A 16,929-nucleotide genomic window follows, 5' to 3' on the forward strand; every position below is an offset into this window, starting at 1 on the left:
TGTGCTAACTAAGCCAGGCAGCCGTGAACGACAATGCTTTGCCAATTTCAACTCCTTTTTAATAGCATAAATAGGAATGAAATGATTCACTACATTCCCCCCCCCCCCATCTCCCCCAGTTTTCTCTCACAGGATCACTGATCTACTTGGCAAGGCAAGTAAAGCATTCCCTGACTTTACAAGTATTGGTTATCATAATAATTACAATGAATTAGGTTTGGAAGTATTAGAATAATATATCCTTTGCCTCTTGAAAGCAATAGATGTTGCTAAGCATGCTCAAGAATATCCAGTTCCTAAGAATGATTTCTACAAGTCTTGCCAGTCAACAAACTCTGCTGATTGTTTGCCATTTTAGGAGGATAAGCCTGCTTGGGGAAACTGAGACAAGCAGGAAGTGCTGTCTAGTGGCAAGCTCATTATGAGCTGGAGCCAAATATCACTAAAGTCATGTGGGCTTGGCTTATACTTTGCTTAGAGGTTAGATGATCTGTTATGTTTGGTATTATAAGTTCCCAATTCTGCCTTCAGGTGTCTCTGCTAACAGGTACTTTCTCAGTATCTTCTATGAACAGTCACATGCCATTGGGTCCAACTGTCCCATCTCATTTGGTCATTATTGTGCAATTGTTTTTCTTGTAGAAGACTGTCTTCTGCATTTTGAGAAACCAAGTTACAGAACATTCGGGATACCTGTGCTTTTATGCAAGAGGCACCTGCTCCATAGTAATCAGAACCTTCAGAGGATACAGCATTAGTAGGAACTAAAGGAGAACGGAAAATAATTAAACATGATAACTTAGACTCTTTCTGTGAGCAACTAAATAACCTAACTAAAATGATACTGGGATGATATGAGGATGACACTGTACTTTAAAAATGTCTACATCGCCTTCCAGAGCTTAAGAAATACACAAAACCCACTGCTAAATGTTATGCACCCACCTTGCAGGTTTGTGCTGGTGCCCAGATGGAAGACCATCTGAGACCTCCATGTTATCTTTCTTTAGTTCCAGTTAGAAATGTAGTAAATAAAGAAGGAACACAGTGAAAACAAAGTAAAAAAAGGGGAGAGTCAAATGTTAACAGTGCTACCAGCATTCACGGGGGACAAGATCACCAGTTCTTACTGTGCCTTAAGATCAGTGGTTCTCAACCTTCCTAATGCCATGATCCCCAACCCTAACATTTATCCATTTTACAGATGAAGAACACTGATGCAGATAGTCTTAGGTGACCCCTGTGAAAGGGTCGTTCGATCCTCAAAGGGGTCATGACCCACAGGTTGAGAACCGCTGCTTAAGATGGTATAAAGATGGTCAATCCCTTGTCCATGAAAAGCTAACTTAACACCCATGTTGATACAACTGTTGCTCATCCTATTTATGGACGAATATTTGGAGAATTAATACTTTGACCCCCAGAATGATGCCTGTGCTTGGTGTGTGCATGACACAACTGAGGAGGCAACACTAGTAAATAATAAATGAAAATGAGTTAAAGATGAAAGAAAAGTAAGGCTATGCTTTGGTATGCATCAGTACACAGGAGCATAATTTTTCCCCCTTTTTGGGTCCTATCCTACTATTTTCAAGAGCCAAGAAGCTGAGAATGATGGAAAGATTCAAACCCAACCCTAGCCGCCACCATTAATCATGTCCTGATACATACAATCAGCTGCATATTTTAAATTGTATCTGATGCTGCTTCCTCCCCCATATCACTGCATTTGCAGGAAAATAGGCTGTACATAAAACAAACCAAAAATAAAAGAAACTCAAACTAGGTGTGAAAGAACAGGCAGTAACACAATTACGGAGAGAAGTGCTAGTGACAAACTCAGAGGAATGCTGGAGTTAACTGTATATGCTAATCATGTTCCTGTCAGATTTCTCCTGCTACAATGCCTGTCTTGGGAATAGGAGATGCAGATTCAGCAAGCAAAGCCTCTGGATTGCCCTGCAGTTCAATTTCAGGCAGTGAAAGACTACCCAAGCAAGACTTTAAACATGACATTTAAAGTCTTCAAACTGTTACACAGAAGAGGGCAGGAACTAGAATTGTGTTCCTCCACCAAGGTAACTTTGACTGATTTCAATTCCTTTCTTCCTTTCCAAGAATTCCATAGAACCAATCTTTAGCATTTACAGCCCAATTAAGAGGGTGAGGGGGATAAAGGTACTTGTGGAGGCGGTGTGAGCTTATCACATCAGATTTTCCCTCCCCAGGACATTTATTCCAGGAGCAAATCAGCCACAGAGATACTCAGATATGGAACAGAGTACAGTATCAGCACGCTCACACCATTGCTGGTACAGTGGGAGGTGTTCTGAAAGCATGGCCAGGGGATGGAGCCGAAGCTAGTCAGCTTCCACCCCAGTTTTGCCTCAGGATACCCAGCTACCCAGGGATTGAATTTACACCATTCTTTTGGATGGTATAAGTCCAGCGAGCCCAATGGGCGGCTTTTGGAAGGAGGGACATTTTGCTTTGCATTTTGCCTTTCTGCACTGCCCAAAAAGCCCTCTGGAAGTGGTGGGGCAATGCTGTAGAAGCACCGGCCCCAGCCACCAAGGACTCTGCCTGAATCACAAAACTGTTACTCTAGAAGAGATTTGCGCATTTATCCATGATTGTCAGTGATTTTTTATGGTAGCACACCTGCTGTTCCTTTAACCAGCTGTAGGCAGGCTATGATGCAGATGTCTAATGCAAATCATTTTTTTTCAAATCCTAATGCCAAAAGTGTTCCATTAGAACAATATTTCATAATACCACTTGATATAAATCATATAAAGATTTCAGACAAGTGGAACAGAGTGCTGAAGGAGAACAAAACAAGAGATGCACAAGGCACTGTATAAAGGAGATTTTTTTTGTTCTTTGCAGTATGTTGTACATTTCAGAAAATGTTGGTATAATCAAACCTCTGGCACAACCCTCTTTCCTTGCTGAAGTCTACATACATGAATGAACACATATTCTTTACCTATTTATTCCTACCCCTCTTTTTTGTTCTCTCATTTATTTAGTATCTTAAAACTGCTAGCTCCTCAGGTCAGAGAACTGTCTGCTTGTACTTTGTAAAATGTCAGATGTACTGACTCCCCCATATTAATAAACTGACAAGAGACGACAGAAATTCAAATTAAGGTGTACTTTGAAGAGCCCACGTAACTAAGGCTCATTCCGCACGTGCAGAATAACGCACTTTCAAACTGCTTTCAGTGCTCTTTGAAGCTGTGTGGAATAGCAAAATCCACTTGCAAACAGTTGTGAAAGTGGGTTGAAAATGTATTATTTTGCGTGTGCGGAAGGGGCCTAATTTTCAGTGTCTTGGCACTAGCTGGAGAAGGGTATAAAAGGGACTCCCTTAGCACCAGCACTCTGAGTTTAGGTTGACCCTTGAAATTTATTCCACTATTATGAACTCAATGCTTACTCACAAGGACAGGCAACATACACATTAGTTTCCTCAGCTGGATTTACCCCTCCCTTCCAAAAAATACAACCATTTTTCCTTTCTAAATCCTTGAATAATGATGGCAAAATTTGGGGGTTCAGCACATCAGAAATTCAGAAAATGCCCAACTTGACTTTGCTGACATGTTACACCTCCCACCCCCCTTTAACGAAAATAACACAATCCTTTACATATTCATTTATTATTTAAAAATACAGCCTTATCCTGTGTGGTGCTATGTATAATATAAAGAAATGTCAAATAATTACAAAAATGACTCAAACTCAAACAGGGAGAATAGTTGTTGTATCACCCAAAACATCATGATGTATCATCTTTGCCACATTTAGGTTTGCCATCACTGCCTAGAACCTTCGTCTGAAGCTCCTGTTTCTGCAAGTCCTGCTGATCTTTCTTTTAACAGCAGACCACCAAGGAATACCAGAGTCACTATGAAGAGGCAGGCAATGAAAAACAACCGCTGAATGTCTCTTGCCTTGAAAAACCTACGGCTGTGACTTGATGGCGGAAAAGGAAAAGTTACATTAAGAAAACTCAGCAGCTAGCAGTTGTCAGGAGGGATGAGCACTGATAATTTGTTATCAGTAAATTTGGGGTTTGGGGCTTTTTAACCTGGACATTTTCAGTATAGCCTGTTACTGAAAAATTTTGGGTTAAAAAGATCAAAATGTGACCCCCCCAGTTCTCCTTACCACCACCATTTCCCAAGCCCTCAGGAGCTTGGGAAATGTGGTGGGGGGACTGATCTTGCTGGCGTGTCCCAAGTGTCAGTGGGGACAGATCTCCATGCTTAGAATTCCATGCAAGCTCAGCACATCATGGAATTCTCTATCTACCCCCTTCCCTCCACTGGCTCCTAAGTTCACATGGATAATTATCCCCCAGAGTATTGTTTTGTACACAATTGATCCATGTTTGGCTATCTCAGCTAGGGTTGGTGATTCAATATTCAATATACCTGAATCACAGAAGAACCTGAAAAAAGCCATATTGTTTTTTGAGTTTTTCATTTACCAGTTTTAAAAAACCTCAGGTTTATTAGTACAGCTAGGCCATTGGGGGGGGGGGGGATTTAAAATTCCAAAATGGAAAAAAACTTGAAAAAACTAATATTTTTTCAGGTTTTTCTGTGATTCAGGTTTACCAAATCACCAACTCAGCTGAGATTGCCAAACAAGAATAGATTGTGTACAAAACAATACTCTGAGGGGGGGGGGGGAAATAATTAATAAAACTTTGAAAATTATGTGAAAGATTCAGAAAGATGGCTACACATTGGAGTTTTGTTCTGTATAAAGGTGCTGCCTGTTCTGGACCAGAAATCCTGAAAAGACATGGCTAGAAAACATGGAAAAGGAAAACATGGAAGCTTCCTCACAATCCTACAAGAGGCCTGATGGATGAGATCAATTATCCACCTAGTCCAACATTCTGTTTCTAGTTGGGCAGTAGCCATTGCTGGGCATATGCTTCATGAGTTTGTTTAATGCCCAATTCAACAAATCTTATCTAGCAGCCACCACTACATCCTGTGATAGTGAGTTCCAGAAATGGATAGTGTGTTGTGCAAAGAAATGCTTTTTAAATGTATCCTGAATATCCTTATTATCATCTTCAGTGAATGTCCCAGAGTTGCAGCATTCTAAGAGAGGTGAAAAAAATCATAAGGATAAAATTAAGGATATTCTATAATTTGGCACATAACTGAGAAATGCAAATTCTTTTGCTATAGAAATCTAGACTTCACCATCAACGATACTGATTTCTAGACCCAATGGCAGCAGTTTTACTTACATGATATTAAAAAAAATTAAAACTATAACTAAGTGGTACATGCCTTTAACATGAATTTAATAAAAAAGGCTGTAGTTATCACACTACTGCTAAATTGGAAAAAAGAACTGTTTAGGATGCATGGACTATCAATTTATTCTGCAAAGATAAATTGTCTAAGAACCGAAGCATGCTTCCTGAAATAGAAAAAAGATGGCAGTAAAATTATAAATGCTCACATTGACAGAGAATGTTGAGCTTTTCCTTATGCAATTAACAGATAAGGGGAACACAGACTTTCCTTACCATAGCACTTTTAAAATATTTATATGGGAAGTTTAACCTCTGGCCCCATTTCAGCTGTTAAAAATAACCCTCTTCAGTTTCACATATAGCCACTACCTAATTCAGAGTTAACTTGTATAGCGGTATTCTTCCAATTTTTAAATCTACCCTTGGGTCGACCACGTAACAGCATCAGAAAACAAAGCATGTTTTGGAACATCAAGCAATTCTTAGCCCTAAACTAGCATGTTTACTTCTTTTACTCAGCAGGAATGTGTAGTATCGGGTCTACATTTTTTATTTTTATAACATCACATACATGACATTTTTTTCTATCATGGACTTGGAGGTCTCATAATCAGAACCTAGTTAAAAGGTATTAAATGTGTGCATTTTTACAAGCTCCAAGGACACCAACTGAAGAGAACCTCCAACAAGAAACAGGGGGAGGGAGGGTCTGCTGCTGGAAAGGCCACTTCTTGTGAGTAGAGTCAATTAGGGGGAAGAGGGTTATTGGCACAATTGTGTTTTTCTAAGATAAAAGCCATTCTGATTTTTGAGTGTCACATCTGACAATGAAGGGCCTTCATTTATTCCCTTTAAATTGCCTTGCAAAGGTTAGTAAAAGTGCTTCTGTTAATTTTAAGCCCCATAACTACAACCTTGAATCATATTCCTCCCCTCAATCCCTTCTTGGATGTTTCAGAGGCTGTGATTATTTTGATATTACCCCATAACAAGTCTTGACTATTTATATGAATAGTTGTCAAGGAAACCGGGTACCAAGGATAACTGTTGAACTTGTCTAGAATTTCTTGTATATAAGAAGATGCTATGTGAGAAAACATAAGTCACCCTGAGAAACAAGCTCATGAGCTTATGGGTTTTACAAGAGCTTATTTTTATAACCCATATAAATACATACTTAAGAGAAAAATATTGTTTTACAGAAAGCCTCCATGACCTTTTTGCACTGACAATGGTTTCAAGAAAAACGCCAAGCAACAGTTAAACATACCACTTACTGAATATATTTGCCAAAACCTGTTCAATAGATTCAGATGTTTTTCAGTATACTTTTACCATACAAAGTGTGTTTCATCTCATGCAGTATCTCTGCTAAGGAATACTTTCCACTGGATCAAGCCCATTAATCTGTTCTTCCGTCTGCATGGATTCATTACTAACTAACAGAGGATCAGAATTCTACCCAATCTACCAACATGACGCAATATCACAATAATAGTTTGGCAAACATGGGCTCTGAGATTGGGCTGTGAGACAAAAGGGTAGGCCAATTATTGAGCACCTTAACAGCTGCTGTTTCCCAGAAAACTCCATTCAGACAGGTAATTGAAAAATGTTGGAACTAAATGTGAAATGGATCATAAGAGTGCTGCTAAACATAGCAGTCCTGTATCCAGCTCTTATTTTCTCCTTTGCAAAATTCATCAAAGACCATTGCCACAACATACATTGCCGTAACCACCAAACAGTGCTAACAATATTGAGTCGAGAATGGAATGACATTGCACTCCATGTGCTACTCTTATTTAATGTTACAGAACAGGAGAGGAAACTGGACAGAAGATGGTCATTTGCAGCGGTAAACTTGTGACCGCCATCACTTCTAGCTCTTATCTGAAGATCACAGTGGCAAAGGGACTAACAAGCAGTCTAGTCTTTGGTCATTTCATGCTATCATCCATTTTGATCTAACTTAAAGACCTATGCCATTGTGAAGAAAAGCATCAGAGTGCACAGTGTCCAAATGTAGCCAAAGCCATTAGCTGAAATGAGCTGTATGAAACTGTCAAACTTTAACTATGAGGAGAAGGTGTGGAGCATATCTGGCACCTCTCTGGGGACTCTGACCCCAGGACACAAGGGCTGAGGAGGGGTTGGACTTGATGGCCCTTGTGGTCTCTTCCAACTCTATGGTCCTTTCAGCACTGCGGAAAGGGCGCCCCTGCACCGGCAGGAATCCTGCCGGTGGAGGAGTGGGGGCCGTTCGCACGGGAGCGTGCAAGCAGCCCCCGCAGAGGCTGGCGCGGGAGATGGCCATCCCTCCCACACTCACCTCGTCGCCCTGCTGGACTACTAAGACCTGCCCACTCTGCCCTCCGATCTCCAGGGGTCGGAGGACAGTGAGGGAGGGTCTCAGTAGTCTGGCAGAGCGATGCAGGATGATGAGGTGAGGTGGGGACGATGTGGAAAACAGCGTGTTCCCAGCGGTGCCGTTCGCACCGCGCCGGTGGGAACACGCTGTTTTTCAAAAACCTCCCTCCAGGAGGGAGGTTTTTGGGGTGGCCTGACGCCGCCCTGGGGGAGGTGGAGGGAAGCCAGGTCAGCACTGCTGCATTTCAGCAGCGCCGCCTGTGCGAATGGCGCCTTAGGGATGGCATTTTTGCCGTCCCTAAGGCATCATATTTGGGCCATGCGGAAATGGCCTATGATTCTATGAGTAGGGATGCAGCTCTAAGGAAGACAACAACACATTTACAGAGCAGAGAGAAGAACAGTGTGGGTTTGCAGGAGTACCTGAAGAACAGGAGGAAAGATACCCAGTCCTAGCTCTCTAGGGAATAAAGGTCTCTTTGGGGGAAGAAACAGAGCATTCTCAGGAATAAGCACAGGAACTGGGAATGGAAAGGGGAACCAGATGGAGGAGGTGAGAGAGGAAGCAGCTGGAAGAAGAGCAGCCAGTCAGACTAGGGGTCTCTAGACAAAGTCTCCCTAGGATCTAGAAGGCAGCAATCCATTCCAGAATGAAACAAATAGCACTTCCTCCAGACTTCAGTAGTCTGGCTGGGACACAGCTTAACTGTGGACACAGGGTGCAGTGGCCAGAGGCAGGAGGCAGGAGCTAAACAGCCTAGTAAAGAAGTCCAGCTAGAAAGCAGTCTGGAAGCCTGAGCTGAAAAAGGTGGGATAATGAAGTGTCCAGGCTGCTGGCTGAAGAGGTGATATCCCAGTGTGGATGTGGCCCCTGACACCAGGAGCACGACAGAGCCCTTGGGAGTTGCAAGATGGGGCACTGATTAACAGGTTCCTTCACCATACTAAAGTACTATGATGTGGACATCAGTTGAACTGTGCCTTAAGCTGACCAATAATAACTGTAGACAATACTAGTCTGTTGAAAAGTTATACTCAGGTTCTTCCCATCAGCTCTTTTTCGCTCAAGGTGATAGAAAGGACATGAAGATGTGCCACAGAGAATTGGAACTCACACTTTGCTGGTGTCATGTTGCTTCCTTCGGCCTTTGAAAGAAAGTCACATTGCAAGAGGTCCGAGGGAAGGACTTTCCTTGCACTTCAAAGAATAATCAAACAACAGCAACAGGAAAAAGCTGCATAAATGGTGTTATGACCCTCTGGGTTGCGTAACTGCTGGTTGGATGTCTCCCCCTCCCCCTCCCCATCCATCATTTTTTTATTTCAAACTACTGGTCAAAATGAAGCAATGGCTAGAAGTTATGTCTCCTCCTCCTCATCTGAATGGAGAGAGAGAAGTTAGCATTAAGCCTAACCACAAGTTTCAATATTACCATTAAGCTCAACTGAAGGTCCTAAAAGAGTGTAACCATTCAAAAACCAGACCAACAAAAATAATTAAAGGTAGAAAAGGCAAATAAGGTATAGTTTCTCCAGAGTACAGATGACACTAGGGCCCTTTCCACACATGCAGAATAATGCACTTTCAATCCACTTTCACAATTGTTTGCAAGAGATTTTGCTATTCCGCACAGTAAAATCCAGATGCAGAGTGCATTCAAAGTGGATTGAAAGTACATTATTCTGCATGTGCAGAAGGGGCCTACATGTCAAAGTAGCCAAGGAAATGCACATTTATTCCAAAGATTCCCCTTCCTTTCCCCTCTTCTTTAACACTGTTATAATGTTGAGTCTGAGATTGGATTCTAAGATCCTCCTAAGAATATGAAATGGAAACCTTGGAGCTGGGATCTTTTCTTTCCCTTTTCTATTTTCCGCAAGCTTAGGCAATGCAGCATAAAGATCCCACAACAAAGGAAGAATCAAGGTTTTCTGGCCACAGGGGCTTGCCACCATGTTATGCTTTTCAGTCTTCCAACCAACCACAAAACTAATGCAGCATCAAAGCCTTTGCTTACCAATGGGCAGGAGAACTGTAGATATGTGAACTGCAACTCTATAAAAGAAGGCCATTTCAAGAAAGTACTCTGTGGTACAATATGCTCCCACTAGCCCCTCACTCCCTGACCCCCATGTCTGTAGTTGCAGTCTTTGTTACTGAATCTATTTAAAGCACATGCCAGCTGGATACCTGAAGGCTGTTGACAGGACTTTAGTTTGTCTTCTTGTAACTCTGCTCATCTCATGCCTAGTTGTTCTGAGCCACTTATTCAGTAAACTGCCTGGGAATTTCACCATTTGACCTGTGAGTGTTTGGACAGAGTACAGCCTGGCCTTAAAGTATACTTCAGGAAGCAGAGAAAAATCGGCTGAGAATGATAAGAATCATTCAGTGCAAAAAGAACAGGGTTGGATATTTTCTTTAAAGTACCCAGCTTCTAATACTAGAATGAAACTAGGTTGTAAATTGGTTCTCCATCACAATACACAAGAAAAATAAAGATCTGGGAATATCAAATCCCCAATATGACAAAGATAAAATAAACTGATTTTTAAACAAAAAAGTACAATGCATGTAAGTTCAATTACTGTTTCTCATCTTGAACTTAATTACTAAAATAGAATCTGTCTGTCTGTCCGTCCATCTGACATTCAGAATACTATTTCCCAATGTACGCAAGCTTCATTTTCACTAACATTTCAATGAACTGCACATGAAGCAGATAACAATACTATATGAATTCTCAAGAATTCAAACATCTAATGGCAATGCTTCTGAAGCTGACTGAAGTGTAAATATGTAGAAATAAATCCAGTGTGCTTTTAATTCATTCTCAAAAACATAGGCCGTTTCCGCACGGAGGCGGAAGCGGCTGGGTCGGCGCATTTCGCGCCGACCCGACAACGCTGGGACTGTCCGCATGGACGGTCCCAGAAAGAGCCGGGACGACGGCGCCGCAGAGCACCGTCGCCCGGCTGACCTGGCATGTCCCCGGGCCTCCGGCACGTCGCCGAGGCCTAAGGACACGCCCCCCCGCCCTGCGCGCCTGCTCTACGTAAGTGCAGGGAGGTAAGTGCAGGGAGGGAGCGGGGGGGAGGCGCCTTGAAGCTGCTGCCGTTCGCATGGTAGCGGCTTCAAGCCGGCATTCCCGGGAAAGTGCGCTTCCCAGCGCACTCCGGAAACGCTGGCTTGGCGCCGGTCGGGCGGCGTGAGGGCGGCACGGCTGCGATGCAGATGCCCCCTGTGCGAATGGCGGCCTGGGGACGGCGTTTTTGCCGTCCCCAGGCCGCCATATTCCGCCCGTGCGGAAACGGCCATAATTACTGGAGTGCCAAACACACATCTTCAGTTTACAAGCTTGAACAATAGTGCCAGAGATTCCTGAATTTCTCTTTTAAATTCGGTCCTGTGGATGATGCATGACCATTTTAGTGGAACTGCTTACTGGAGAAGCTACCCTCCAAGGGCACAGTGATTCTAATACTGCTAGAGGTATGAAGTGCTTTACTAATATGTATTCCAGTAGGAACTTGGATTGTTTGTCCCCTCTGAAGGCTCTGAACAACTTGAAATCTACTATAATAGGGTGCTCTGTTTTGTACTGTAATTTAGGACTAGTTCAGACATTGAAAAATGTTCCAGTGGAGGATGCAGCTATCACTGAGGTTACATTTGCATGGAGAAGCTAGTCTCTCGAAGCCTTCTGTTAACACACTTGCAGCATTTCTGTATTTCTTCAACTGTCTCTGTATTTCTTCAATCAAGCTGCATGTTTTGTAATCACTGTTATCAAAGCTACCTTCAGGGTAGCTGAACGTCTTCCCTTGGACTGCCTGGACCACACATGATGTTCTCTATACGGAGGCATGGTGTGGGGATAATTAAGGTTCTAAATGGAGAAGATCATTTTGAATGTATCAAGAGGTTATTAAATGGTTGCCCTAACTGGGTTCCTCTGCCTTAGGGAGACCAATGGCTAGTAAAAATCTTGCCTTGACTCAGAAACTGCATTCTTCATTCCTCCCTTCTTTTGTCACTCATATTTCTACTTTAAAAAACTCTATGGTAACTGAACATTTTCACCGAGCATTTTTAACACTACTCAAAATAACACTGTTCAAAATAACAAGCACTGTCTCAATTGTGCTGTGTGCCATTCACTGTCTTCTAGTAATGGTCTGGACAGCATTTTAAAATATTTTAAAATACATATCTCCCTTTGGTTTATCGCAAGCCAAATAGATCTTCTTAGAGGAAGAAGAATCATGATAGGCCAAGGTGATTGGGACTTGCTTAAATCAACAAAACATCTTTTTTTTAAGCTGAGAGCAAATGATGCCATCAGAAAAAGGCAGTTTTAATTAAAACATCCTCTGTGTATGTACTCTATGTTTTACATAACACTACACAAGCTGACACATGAATTCTCAATTTTCTTCAAAATGCAGTCTTGGCAATGCACCTAGGCTAATATTTGTCTTCTTTTTAACATGCAAACGATACCAAAGTCATTTCCATTAAGTGACATTATTTTTCTGACAGGTAATCTTTCCTCTTTGCCATTTCTTCTAATTATATTCTGTTTTCTCTTCCTCTTAGAGTGTGTAGAGGTTTGGAATTTCCTTAATTAGTACAGCAATTTGCTAAATTTTGTTTCTACCTTTTTACAGGATTCTAATCAAGTTTAGCATGGCACTGATTTGATATGCCATACAAATTACTACCCCAACAACCAGATGCCAGGTTTTTACATATTTTTATCAGTTTCTTTGGATGACATTCACTTTACTTTAACCCACTGGAAAGAGGGATAGAGTATGTGCCGCCTCTCCCTGAGAGTGACCAATGAAAGCTGCCGGAATGCTGGGGAGATTCAGTGGGAAAACAACAGATAAGAGGGCAGTTGAGAGTTGGCAGCTAGGGAGTTGAGTGGGAAGACAGTATGTGTGACTAAGTAAAGCTGAGGCGCAGATAAGCTTAAAAGCTAAATGGAAAGGGAAGTCAGTTTGTAACAAAAGATCCCAAATGCTGAAACAGACAAACAGTTCAAAAGTTATCTATCTATCTATATAAAGCTAACCATGAGTTTGTTACTCATGCCCTAATGTGGAAATGGCTGGACGGATCACCCCCAAATTTTTACATGACGTTCCTCCCTGTTCTGGGCAGGTAATCAGACCTTCAAATCGCTGAAAGTCCATACCCGAGCCAGGTAAAACGTCTTTTTCCTGGCGCACCAGGCCATGAAGCTGGTTGTGTTTAACTGTCACCCTTAGAATGTTCATGCAGCATGTCTGTGGCCCAAGGGGTTGGTATGCCCTTAGAATGTTTGCGCAGATGGCCAGAGATGAGCAGTGAAAACAGTAAATAGGTAATACTGGTAGGTAATACGAGTGGAAGTGAAACACATACACACTTTGCCGTGTGAGACGTCAGGTGGGGTTCCCCCCCTCACACGCAGGTAACTTTCACCCTCTGTGCCTCATCCACTGCTACACACACATCCCACACACTCTGCTCTCCCTCACATTCAACCACCACCTACTCACTTCCTCACCCATATTCGCCACAGCTCTCTTTTACTAAAAGCAAGTTGGAGTTTGTCTTTTTCTTGTAAGAAAATCCGCGGGGTGGGGGCAAACCAACACTACTGGCTCCAGTTCTTTTGCACATGGCCCTTTAAGAACCCAGGGAGCTGGCCTCGATCTGAGCGCCTCACCACCCTGCCTCTGCTGCCTGACTGGGATAGCCTGCTTGCCCTAGCTCTGCCTTACCCAAGCCAGGACTGTGCATGTCAACCAGCCTCATGGACAGCAGGATTCGCACTCTGGACAGTTCTGTTGTGGAATGGAAAGGGTTACCTTATACTAAAAAAGACACTACCATATAACAATGTGAATTGAAAAGGGAGATTCCATTTGACCACCCCAAAAGGCTATGCTGCGGATCATTGGACCTGCATGGACATCTGTGTGGTTTGCAGACTGTGATGAGAAGGACAATTGCCACAGCAATGCGTGGCTGGGCCCCACTAGTACAGAAATAAATATTGTAACCCCTACCTTACTTTCTTCAGTGCTGTATTCATACCACAATTAAAAGCAAACTCCTGGTTTATTTAACCCACACAGAGACCAGTGAAGATTTCAATCTATGTATGTTTTAGGATATGTATAAATAGGGAAAGTGAATGGAACACTGTACAAGCTTCAACCTCAATAATTCAGTGAAATGTTTGAGTGAAGGCATGTTATTAAAGGAGGCTGGATCCATTGTCTGCAGATGTCTCTGTGATAGAGAGGGTGAGAAGTGAAATGGTCATAACTCTCTAGAGATTTTTTAAAAAGATTAGAAAGTTAATGACATGTGATGGTCTGACCCACTTGAAACCCTGAACCCGAGACAGACGTGGGCACTCTGTGTGAACAGAGAAGAGATATCACAGTAAGCTGCCACAATATAATTTAAGGCTTAAATCCAAAGCAAACATATTTGAAATGTTTATGCCAAACATATTTGAAATAAATGCAACTTATTTCTAAGTAAAATCAGTGTGAAAGGCTTGAAGTTCTGATTTTTATATACTATTTGTTTATTCTTCGATTTTCAGCTCAACCTTTCTCAACCAAGTTGGGCACAGGGCAGCTTACAACCATTAGATAGCAATTAAAATTACCCAGTAATAATTAAAATCCCCCAGTATTAAATTCTCTAAAAACTTTGATGGCTCCGTAAGCATATACAATAATGGGGATGTCAGAGGGGGAACCCAGAGGGAAAGGAATCACTAAAACTTTAAGTGAAGGAAGGGAAAATACAAACAATAAATTCAGCAACAAATAAAGGGGAGGAAAGGGAGGGCAGCTAGATGGAAACTGTCACTGCCCTCAACCATAGTCCTGACAGAACATCTCAGGCTTATAGGCCCTGAGGAACTGCAACAGGTCCATCCATAAGTGCTAAATTAAGTTTGTTAACTTGTTGCAAACAGTGCTACTGGGGTTCACCAACAGCTGATGGGAAAAAATTACATGGAAATAACTATTTCAATATAACCACAGTTTGATCACCATACCTCCAGACATTCACAGAGTTCAAAGTAATAATAAAGAGGTTTAGAATTTCATGTTTTCTTTACCTTCAGCTCATCTGCATCATAGAAATCTATCTGAACCGCAGGGACCATCCATGTCTGGAAGAGGGTCGCCAGGATCTGTTTTGCAATTGCATCTGCAATGAGGTGGAAGTGTAGTGGGTTCCGTCTGTCAGAAAGCAAAGGTGAGGGAAAGAACACCTGTAAATGCTTCAAGCTTGAATGGAAAGAAACTTTCCAACTTTACAAACTTTACATCCTACACCATTTCATAATAGATGGATACAACTGTGAAATCTAATGGGATACATTTTTAAAGTTCCATTGTAGTGCACTTATGCCTTGAAAACCCAGCTTGTAACATCTAATTTGCTCCTTCACTCCTACTTTGGATATTTAAAGAACTGGTATGATTTGTACCAAAATCTCTGAATCATCTTAGCACATTTACAGCCCAATCCAGAGCCTCTGGTGATGGGATGTAGCTTCAGAACCACTTCAGAACCATTCCATCATCTCCAAGAAGGCTTCTTGGCATGTGCGGAGGCAAAAGAAACCAGTAAAAGCCTCCCCACTGCTGAGAAGTCATCCATTGGGCTCTATGGGCCTAGGCCACCCCAAAAAGTGACATGAGCCCTAGCCCCCAGCACCAGCAATCCGGTAGGTGGAACCTGACTAATATTGGCTCCACCCCTGCCCACCCTTCTGAAATGCCCCTCCATGAAAATAACTATTTCAATATATAGCAGCTATTCAGTCAGAGAAATTAAGATATAAAAACCAATGAAGCTATGAATAGCCATCTTAGTCTTCAGCATTATCAAAGCCTGGTTTTAGTCCTCTGAATGGCATAAGGCATACTCTGCTATGAATTTATGAAGTTAAATAGGTGCACTTGTCAAATGTTATTTCTCATTTATGGTGGGATGCTTTATGCACAAAAGAAAAAAGAGGTGTTAACTCCATCATTTTGGGGAAAATGGAGAAAGGGAAAAGCCATGACCAATGCTTTTCCTGGGTTACCCACATCATAAATACTCATAAAATACTGATGTAAGGAACTAATTTTTAATATCCAAGAATCATATCAGGACTCACAAGAATCAGGACTCACAGCATCACCTACCTGCAGCGCTCATATAAAAACTGAAGTTTCCCCATTGATTTAGGTATTTGTGTGAAATGAATGAGTGTAATGAATGAGGCTGAAATGAATGTGTGTACTTACTGTCACAGAAATCTCAGCAATGTTTCCATATTCTTTCCTGATATGAATTTTGCCCAAAATATGCCATTCTGATCTGAGTTTCTTGTTGCAATACAGAACTGCGTGGCATTTCTTTTTACCCGCAATCAGTTAGTGTGTCTTGTACTTTTTAAAAAGGAGCAGGCATTCGGATGTACTCTGGATTGCAATTTACAAATATGTACAAAATGTGCATGCTAGTATGTCCTGCATGTGCCAATCACATAAATGTAGTTCATAATTAGAAGGAGGCACCACTGGAAGAATGTAGTAAAACTACAGAAAAACTAAAGAATAGAATAAGATGCCTGTTTGTAAGATGAACCCAATGCAACATATCCGAAAGGGTTTGTTTTTACCATCATTCCAGGTCTTGGGGTGCTGTGTGGTTTCCAGGCTGTATGGCTGTGTTCTAGCAGCATTCTCTCCTGACGTTTCTCCTGCATCTGTGGCTGGCATCTTCAGAGGATCTTCTGAAGATGCCAGATGATCTTCTGAAGATCCTTTGAAGATGCCAGTCACAGATGCAGGCGAAACGTCAGGAGAGAATGCTGCTAGAACACGGCCATACAGCCCGGAAACCACACAGCACCCCAGTGATCCCGGCCTTCGACAATACGTTCCAGGTCTTGTTTTGCAATAGCTGATATCTACTACCTGCGAAATTTCATTAGAATAGCTAGATCAGATATTATATGCATTGGACAAAGATGCAAAAAAAAAACCTATAAGAACAATAATTCAAAACAGAAAGCTCACAAACTTGAAGCTACTTGACTTTAATCCAAAAGATCAAGGAAGTTAAATTAAAACCACTTTGACACACTTTCACATATCCAACTAAAACATTTGAGGAAGTTATAGCGAATAGGTCAGGAACAAAGCACATAAGCTATGGTTTGCCTGCTGCTGAATGTTACTCTGTGCTA

At 41.9% G+C, this 16,929-nt stretch overlaps 1 protein-coding gene across 1 annotated transcript in view; it reads right to left on the reverse strand.

Moving 5' to 3' along the window:
• LARGE1 (LARGE xylosyl- and glucuronyltransferase 1) overlaps nt 1-16,929 on the reverse strand; it is a 405,097-nt gene that overhangs the window by 184,060 nt on the left and 204,108 nt on the right. The window contains 1 exon segment of the mRNA XM_048499683.1: nt 14,800-14,923. Coding sequence (XP_048355640.1) covers nt 14,800-14,923 — 124 coding nt within the window.

The sequence above is a fragment of the Sphaerodactylus townsendi genome, linkage group LG06 (assembly GCF_021028975.2).
Source record: "Sphaerodactylus townsendi isolate TG3544 linkage group LG06, MPM_Stown_v2.3, whole genome shotgun sequence".
NCBI lineage: Eukaryota > Metazoa > Chordata > Lepidosauria > Squamata > Sphaerodactylidae > Sphaerodactylus > Sphaerodactylus townsendi.